This window comes from Sinocyclocheilus rhinocerous, unplaced genomic scaffold (assembly GCF_001515625.1).
Source record: "Sinocyclocheilus rhinocerous isolate Xijiao unplaced genomic scaffold, SAMN03320098_v1.1 scaffold805, whole genome shotgun sequence".
NCBI classification, from domain to species: Eukaryota; Metazoa; Chordata; class Actinopteri; order Cypriniformes; family Cyprinidae; genus Sinocyclocheilus; species Sinocyclocheilus rhinocerous.
Window position 1 is genome coordinate 143,747 of NW_015646430.1, and position 9,761 is coordinate 153,507.

At 32.3% G+C, this 9,761-nt stretch overlaps 1 protein-coding gene across 1 annotated transcript in view; it reads left to right on the plus strand.

Moving 5' to 3' along the window:
* Positions 1-5,318, plus strand: part of LOC107707789 (1-phosphatidylinositol 4,5-bisphosphate phosphodiesterase beta-1-like) — a 62,293-nt gene extending 56,975 nt beyond the window's left edge. Inside the window, exons 23-27 of the mRNA XM_016511882.1 lie at positions 608-827; positions 920-1,027; positions 1,720-1,777; positions 1,865-1,951; positions 4,671-5,318. Coding sequence (XP_016367368.1) covers positions 608-827; positions 920-1,027; positions 1,720-1,777; positions 1,865-1,951; positions 4,671-4,874 — 677 coding nt within the window. The 3' untranslated portion in view covers positions 4,875-5,318. The remainder of the gene's footprint in view (positions 1-607; positions 828-919; positions 1,028-1,719; positions 1,778-1,864; positions 1,952-4,670) is intronic.
* Positions 5,319-9,761: the final 4,443 nt, after the last annotated feature.

Consider the following 9,761-nt stretch of genomic DNA (forward strand, 5'->3'; position numbering starts at 1 on the left):
TTATATTATATTATATTTACTCTGTATATGCATATTAATAAAATATTGTTTATGTTAATATATTAAGTGTGTGTGTGTGTGTATATATATAAAATGAATATATGTTTCTGTAAACATATACAAAAAAAAGTCAAATAAACAAAACTGACAGGTTATTTTAAATAAAATTAAAATATATTAAAATCTAAAATAATACAGAAATTTAATGAATTTGTGTTTCTATACATGTACAGGAAAAAAAATCTAATAAACAAACCATGACAGGTTATTTTAAATACAATTTAAATACATTAAAATGCAAAAAAATAAAAACTGAAATAATCCAGTCAAATGTGCAATATAAATGATGTCTGTATCTTGAGGGAAGCTACATTTTGCTTATTTTATGTGAGAAATAAAAAAAACACAAACAGCCACAGGTGAAATTTGATCAGGTAGCCGTTGAGTTTCAATCATTTTGAATGCGCTATAAATTATTGAAACATTTGTGATGTACAGCTTTAGAAAATCCATCGACATGATCTTCAGAAAAGCTTCATGAAATATGGAGGTGGCGATATTAAAAAAGCAAATTTTACAGTGCTTGAAGCCTCTGTTTCTGCCTCAGAGATGGAGGCGCAAACCGTCGAGGAGCTCAAACAGCAGAAGGGCTTCGTCCGAGAGCAGAGACGACACTATAAAGAGATGAAGGACCTGGTGAAGAAACACCACAAGAAGACCACCGAGATGATCAAGGAGCACACGGCCAAATACAACGAGTTCCAGCACGACTACCTGCGCAAACGGGCCGTCCTGCTGAAGTCTGCCAAACGAGACGGTAAGAAGAGGTAGGTAGACGTCCGCTGATCCAATCCCTGTTTGGACTGAGTGGAGAAACATCAGGAGAATGAACATCTCACGGACTGGTGTGTCTCGTCAGGTGTTTGTCGTCCAGTCCTGAACACGGAGCCTCGTTCTTCGAGCAGGAACTGGCCAATCTGGATCAGGACAGCGGACAGAAACTGTCTGAACTCAAAGAACAGCTAGTGTAATATATTTGAATTTAATTTTATAATCTAAAAATATTATAATATTTTTTTATGTGTTTGGAAACACACACACACGCACACACACACACACGCACGGACACACACACACACATATATATATATATTGCATTGTTTTATATTGTAATATATTATAATTTTATTTGAAATGACCTGTCATAGTTTTTTTATTCTACTATTTTCTGAATATGTGTACAGGTATATATATATATATATATATATGTGTGTATGTGTGTATGTGTGTGTGTTTGTATACATAATACAACAAATGATTAAAAATTATGTAATATATTTGAATTTAATTTTAAATAATAATCTAAGAATATTATCATATTTTCTGTATATGTGTATGGAAACATAAATTCATTAATATTATTGTTTTTTCTCTATACTATACAGTATGTGTAATACTACAAAAACATTAATACATTACACACAATTTATACTATATAATGTTAATATAACATAATCATCTTCAAACTAATTGCAGATCTCTTTAGAGAGAGAGAAAAAATATTATTTTCAGGTTATTTTTTATTAATGTTCTGGGAGGCAATTAAAGAAAGGGAATGGAAGGATTTTTGATGATTCTTTATAAAACGGTCCTCTAGATGGCAATAAAACACTGTTAAACGCCTCGCATGACACTGTACGAGTCTCTGTCTGGTTTCAGGGAGAAGCTGGAGATCAACAGGTCGTATGTGAACGAGGTGGTGCAGCACATCAAGAGGGTGAAAGACTTTCTCATTTCTCATCATCAAAAACCAGAGCCAATATGACTCTTCACACTTCACAGTGTTTGTCTTCTCTATCACTAGCTGGAAGACGCGCAGACTAAAAGACACGAGAAGCTGGTAGAAACCCACAAGAGCATCCTGCAGCAGATATTAGAGGAGAAACCCAAAGTAAGAGTTTACTGTGTTTTACTATGATAACAAATAAAAAGAGCCAAAACTATCAGCACAGCGCCGGATCTCTATCTGTCATCTCAGCTGGAGTCATGGCCGTTTCTAGCCAATTTGACGCCCTAGGCGAAATCCAAAAAAAATATTTATATATAATTCTTTTCAGACACCAGTTGCTTGTCACATTCAAATTGGTTGTCATAGTAACGACACTAATTTGTGGAGATTCAGTGCATTGAGTTCCACAAATCTGAATGCATTATTTGTAAATTGACTGTTAAGATAAACATTTTGCACAATTTAGTATCTGTAATATCAGAGTTTAATGTCACATAAATGAGCACAGCAGGTGATTATGATCACTGTTATTGTTATATGAGCAGAACTCGTCTCGTGAAAGCCAGTGTGGAGGCTTTCTAGGAAGTTTGACAGATGAGATTTGGAGTTTGTTGCATCATGACACTGTAGATCAATGCATTTTTTACAGCCATCATCATTGATTTTCTGCAGCTGTCATTCACCAGCATGCTTCGTAACTTTAACCCTGTAAAGCCTGACATAGGAACAGTGAAAGTAAAGGAAACAAACGCTCCTCAAACGATCCTGAGGATCAGATTTGAGACTAAAAAATGATTGATGGAGAATCGAGTAAAGCCCAGCTGCTTCAGTCCAGTAAGTGTTCATCTGGAAATATTACTGATTTTATTCTTACTTTTACTTGATAAAAATCAGATTTGACAGCAGAAAGACACGTGAAGCTCCAGCTGAAGCTGGATGTTTGTACAATTAGACTAAAAGAGCTTTATAAATAACTCTAAACTATCAATCAGACGACAGAAGATGTGCAGTAGAGCAAAGTTTTGATCATTTAGAGGCCTCAGAAATCTGCATATGAAATATGATACAGTAGGCTTTATAGGGTTAATGAAAATTCACTCATCATTGAAAGTCTTGTTAAGACCTTCTGCAGGTTTATAACAGCATGAGGGAATGACGACAGACTGTTCGTTCAGAGCTGACCCTTAAAATATGAAATACTTAACTCTTTAAATATTTCATAAGCTGTCAGGGGTATTTAAATATCTCAGATGCGAAGCTCCTGGAGAATTTCACTCTGATCATATGGCACATTTTTAGTGTCGATCTTAATACAGAAACAGAGGAAATGTGCTTTTCAGTGTTCAGCATGGCAGTACAGATCTGATTCCCAATCAAATCTGAAATCTCTCCCAATTGCCGCTTTCTTTTGATTGGCCTATGATCTGAATCATATTGCATGAAGTCAAGACTCCCTTCCTGCAAGCCCTGAGCTCTGTAAATTATGTGCCTTTGTGTTTTTTATTCAGATTCAGTGTTTTGTGTGAATAACAGGAATGATGTGGTGAAATCTCTACACTGATGTGTTGATTTGTCATTCCTGAGCACTGGCGCTCTGAACGGCCTGGATTTGCCGCAGCATTAGTGAATATTTATCCATATCTGTCAATACTGTCCCGTGTCACTTTAGCGTCCATGCCATCGACTCGGAGGGTCTCCTGCGGTCAGACAGACAGTTTATAATGCTGCATGACCATTAGTGCACTTTTACAATGATGATGTTTGCAGGAGTCTTTATTATTATTATTATTATTATTATTTTGTTCTTTCAATCTCAATTTTTTCTTGAAGTCCTCTAGTAATGTTAGTCTAGGATTTTTTTCAGGATGATTTTCCCCCTTTCGCTTTCTCTTCCAGTTAAGCAGGCTGTTATTTGCTTTTTTCATTGACATTTCCGACTTTTATTATATGTTTTTCTTTTTTTTCTTAAAGTCCTTTAATAATGTTAGTGACGGTTTTTCACCAAATTTATTTTAAAAAATTATGATACATTTATTTTAAATTTATGATAAATTTAAGTTTATTATTATATTACATTTAAATTGATCAAATGTATTAATAAATTATTTGCAGGACCATTTTCCACCCTCTCTCTGACTCTTACAATTATTAAACAGATTGTTATTTGCTTTTTACATAGAGTTTTACAGCTTTTATTTATTTATTTTTTTTGAAGTCTTCTAATAATGTTAGTCAAGTTTTTTTGTTTGTTTGTTTTTTTACATCAAATTTATTTTAAATGTATGATAAATTTATAATAAATTTAAATGGATTATTTAATTATTGGATAATAATAATTATGGATTATTTACCACCCTCTCTCTGTCTCTTACAATTAAACAGGCTGCTATTTGCCTAATAAATGTGACTTTTCCACATTTATTATTTATTTATGTTTAATTATTCTTTCCTTGAAGTCCTCTAATAATGTTAGTCAAGTTTATTTTTTTCACCAAAAACGGTCAAATTAATTTTTTCAGGATGTTTTTCCACCCTCTGTCAGACTCTATTTGCTTTTTTTCACAGACTTTTCTATATTTTATTATTTATATGTCTTATTGTTGGTTAACCTCCTTATTACCTCACTTTGACTTTGTTTCTGAATATATAATAGGTTTCACTGATGTGTAAATGTGGCTGTTAAAGTTTGAAATGAAACATTTTTGCAGTTGAGTTTCAATAAATGCTCATTTTGGACTTGGAAGAAGTTTCGATTTCCTAGTGCACAAAAACTATTGCTGTCAGTCAAAAAAGGAAGGATTTCGATTTTGAATGATGCACTAAAGGTCATTTTTGATTCCCTGTAGACTTGAACCTGTAATATTTTGGCCTGTGTTTGCAGCTCCAGAATGACCTGGATCAGGAATACCAGGACAAATTCCGGCGGCTTCCACTGGAGATCCAGGAGTTTGTGCAGGAAAGCACCAAGAGAAAGACTGAGAACGGAGAGCAGGAGGTTCTGCCCTCTTCTTCCTCCACGCTGGAGAAACTCATGCAGAAGGGAGCACAGTCTGAAGACGACACGGAGGAGGAGAAGAAAGACTGATGCCGGAAACCTTCAGGATCTCTTCCCACTTCACTTTTATGTTCCTTCATTAACATATTAGAGATTTGTAAGGCTTGCGTTTACTACTGAGTTTGTGGATCCGAGTCACGGAGCGTCGCATCAGAAACACGGCTTCATGTCGCGCTGGGAGTTATACATTTGTTTTACGTTTTTGTTTTTTACTTGACTGGATACACACTAAGATTCAAGTCTGAATTATTTCTAGTGTTTTGTTGTTTTGCTTCTCATAATAATGAGTAAAAGTAAAAGTGTTTTAATGGAAGAGAACGCAGGTCATGACACTGCATTGAGATACTGTAGCCGTCAATTATCTTTATCGGATGAATCTTACAAAAACGTCCTGGACAGTTCAACCCAAAACAACAATCTGGGTCATATTTAACCCCAAAAATATATTTTGCTTAGAGATAAATTAGTCTGTTGCATTTTTAAATTTAAATTGTACTTAAAGCTTATTTCACCCCTAAAATAGTTTTTTTTTTCGCCTAATTGGTCACATTATATTTATTATTTAATTAATTCATAAATGTTTTTATTTACTTTAAGTTCTCAAATTTTTTTTCCCCTGTCTGGGTCATATTTCACCCCAAAATATATTTTGCTTAAAGAAAAATAAATAAGATATGTGCATTTTTAAATTGTAATTAACCATATTTTACCCCTAAATTCTTTTTATTCAGCAAAATATATATTTTTTTGATTATTGGGAATTAAGTCCTATAATAATTTTTTTTTTGTGCACCAAAAACTGTCAAATTATATTTGAAAAAAAAATTATATATATATAAAAAAAAAAAAATTATACAAATTATAAAAAAAAAAAATCAGGACCATTTTTCACCCTCTCTCTGACTCTTACAGTTAACCGGTTTATAATGTTTCATTTTTATTTACATGAAGTCTTCTAATAATGTTAGCCACGTTTTTCTTTTCTTTTTCCAATCTTTGTCATTTCACCTAAACATTATATTTTAAAATGACATTTTAAGTGTAATTAACTATACCCTTAAAATAGTCATTTTTTAAGCATAAGTCAGAAAGCATGAAATGTTTCCTTTTTAAAACTTTATTTTGTTCAGTTTTTGAGGGATACCTTTAAGGATTTTTATGCCAAGTGGAATTTGATTGTTAATTATTTTCTACTTTATGCTATAATTAGTGATTTCATTCAGCACTTTGATTGGCTGTTATTTCTACTTGCTACTGCTAGATTTTAATTTAACAATTTTTACTTTTTTAATCTTTTTAATCTACTCCGGTTGGGTTAGTTATGTATTTAAAGTCACACCAAGAAATGAAATTAAATTTGACATTCATTTTCAGTATATTTGCAAGGTTTTGATATTTATGCTCAGTATCTGATCTATGTGAACTACTGAAAAGTGCCAAAATATGTTTCTTTTAACTTTCTTTTCAATGCATGTGACAGATCCTCATAAAACACAAATGTTCAAACCTTGCGTAATATCTGTTTAGTCTGTTTATTGACTAAACTATTCGCTTTATAATTTGCTTTAAAAAGAGTCTGGATCATTTCAGTGGCATCATTGGGAAGCAGCTGCAGAGAGTTGATCAATTACTCTTCATTTCCCCATAATTACTAGTTTACATGTAAAATGAATCCTGTATATTCACTTCTAGAAGTATTGTATTGAATTTTTACAACACGATTCGTTTTCTTTCGACTAAAATCTTTTTGCAATGTAAGATTACTTGAATTACTTTTCTGACTCGTTTTGAAGTGAAGTCCTGTGCCTTTGAATGTTGAATCTATGTTAGATGTGGAATGTAAAAAGTGTTGATGAATAGAGCTCATTTTTGTATAAACCATAACCGCACTTTTAAGATATTTATACTACTACAGAATTAGATAGATATCTTTGTCATTTCACCTAAACATTATATTTTAAAATGACATTTTAAGTGTAATTAACTATACCCTTAAAATAGTCATTTTTTAAGCAAAATTTAAATTCATGTTTTTCTTTTGATTTTTGGGTTGAATTCTCACCAGGCTTTGTGAGATTCACTCTTTCGGACATGAGAGTTTCTGAAAGGTTCCTGGTTTATTTGCACTGAAACGGATGATGATTCTTTGATTCGTCTTCTTGCTGCTGTTGGTTTGGTTTGATTGCGAGTGCTTGACTTGTGCTGTGTAAACGACAGGAGCCCTAGCGGGTGATTTTCCACCGGTCCTGATGTACATGAGAAACATTCTGGTCTGGAGGTGCTTGAAACTCTGTCCCACACTGACCTGGAGCAGTTTCAGGGATGCATGCTAACAGTCAGCCGGCCGTTTGTGCTTCTACACATTTGTAAATGTCAGCAATATAGCTTGTGTTGTACTGTGATGAACTACTATCAATTTGTGAAGGTGTGTTTCAACTTATAAGCTTTATTTATTTTCAAACCCATAACAGACACTTTTAGGTCGTTCTAAAAAAAAAAATATTTGCATATGTTTTATTTGCTTTGTGTTAAGGGACCATTTCAGTTCCTCCCGGTTTCTGTTTAGGAGGTTTTATGAAACTGTTTGAATACAGTCAGAATTGTCCAATTAGCATCAGTAGGTCACTTTAATGACTGAGTGAATCTCATGAAAACATGTCCAGCTCTCATTTCACCCCAAAATTGATGACAGTTTTCCCTCAAATTCCAGTTGTGGACAGGCATTGTACTTTACAGTAATACAGTGTTTTATCAGAATAAATTAAAAGGCAGAACAACATCATGATGCATACATTATTTATTATTATTTGTATTACAGTATTGGCAATTTGTCATAAAAATGTTACAAAAAAATCATGATGATCTTAAAATAGGCTTTATTTTCTTTATGCAAAATGTAATTTCTTATTTATTTCTGGTTTTGGGGGAAATATGACCTGAACATGTCCTTGTTAGATTTTGTGTGTGGAGTTTTGTTTTCCGTCGCGGAATAAAAAAGGTCCTTGCTATTTTTTTTTTCACAATTCTGAAAACGTGTGTGTAATTCTGAAAACGTCTGCAAGAATTGCAAGATATAAACTCAAAATTGCGATATATAAACATAATTGTGAAAAAGTCATAATTGTGAGTTATAAAATTAAAATCTGACTTTTTTCTTGCAAATTCCAAGTTTACGTAATTCTGAGTTTATCTCACAATTCTGACTTTTTTCACAATTCTGAGTTTGCATCTTGCAATTCTGTTTTTTTTTCCCACCACTGAATAACATATGTTTTAATTGCGACTTTTTATTTTGCAATTGTCTTTTTTTTTCCTCAGAATTGCGAGTTTTTACAGTATCTCGGAATTCTGAATTTTTAATCTCAGAATTGTAATAAAAAAGTATGAATTTTGGGATGAAAAGTCGCAATTATTTTTTTAATTTATTTTTTTTAATCCCATGGCAGAACCGGCCTTCCATATAAATGAGATTCACCTCAGTCATAAATAAAATTAGTAATGCAGATGAAGGCAAGAAATAAATAAATAAAAAACAGAAAGAAAAAAAAAAGGATATGCACTTTGGATGTCCCGAGGTATTATCATCATTATGCAATCTTTCTACATAAGTCAGAAAGCATGAAATGTTTCCTTTTTAAAACTTTATTTTGTTCAGTTTTTGAGGGATACCTTTAAGGATTTTTATGCCAAGTGGAATTTGATTGTTAATTATTTTCTACTTTATGCTATAATTAGTGATTTCATTCAGCACTTTGATTGGCTGTTATTTCTACTTGCTACTGCTAGATTTTAATTTAACAATTTTTACTTTTTTAATCTTTTTAATCTACTCCGGTTGGGTTAGTTATGTATTTAAAGTCACACCAAGAAATGAAATTAAATTTGACATTCATTTTCAGTATATTTGCAAGGTTTTGATATTTATGCTCAGTATCTGATCTATGTGAACTACTGAAAAGTGCCAAAATATGTTTCTTTTAACTTTCTTTTCAATGCATGTGACAGATCCTCATAAAACACAAATGTTCAAACCTTGCGTAATATCTGTTTAGTCTGTTTATTGACTAAACTATTCGCTTTATAATTTGCTTTAAAAAGAGTCTGGATCATTTCAGTGGCATCATTGGGAAGCAGCTGCAGAGAGTTGATCAATTACTCTTCATTTCCCCATAATTACTAGTTTACATGTAAAATGAATCCTGTATATTCACTTCTAGAAGTATTGTATTGAATTTTTACAACACGATTCGTTTTCTTTCGACTAAAATCTTTTTGCAATGTAAGATTACTTGAATTACTTTTCTGACTCGTTTTGAAGTGAAGTCCTGTGCCTTTGAATGTTGAATCTATGTTAGATGTGGAATGTAAAAAGTGTTGATGAATAGAGCTCATTTTTGTATAAACCATAACCGCACTTTTAAGATATTTATACTACTACAGAATTAGATAGATATGACAGAATCTGTATGCTACTGAATGCCACTTTATTATTTTCGACTTTTGTTTCTGTTGACAGAAAAGATCCCGATTTGACATTTAAAGACATTTGATTTGGTCCACTTCTGTTATTAGTATCACAAATATCAAGATCTGTGGAAGACAAATATTGTTGAATGTAAGTTGTGCTCGTGTTGTGCATTGGTTTTAATAAAATTGTTCTTGTGAAATGTGGGCTTTGAACAATATTAATAATTTGCTCTTTTTTCTGAACTTTAACAGTGTGAAATAAAAAGCATGTGAGCTTTTAGAAGTATTTTACAGTAGACTGTCACGCATTGATTATATATAACCCTTGACAGATTAATACTTCATAAATCAAGCATATTACACCTTTATGACATTTCTAACTTCTAATTCAATTATTTAAATGTTCTATTGAGGTTGACTTCATAAGGTTTCTATTATTTTCCCTTTGAA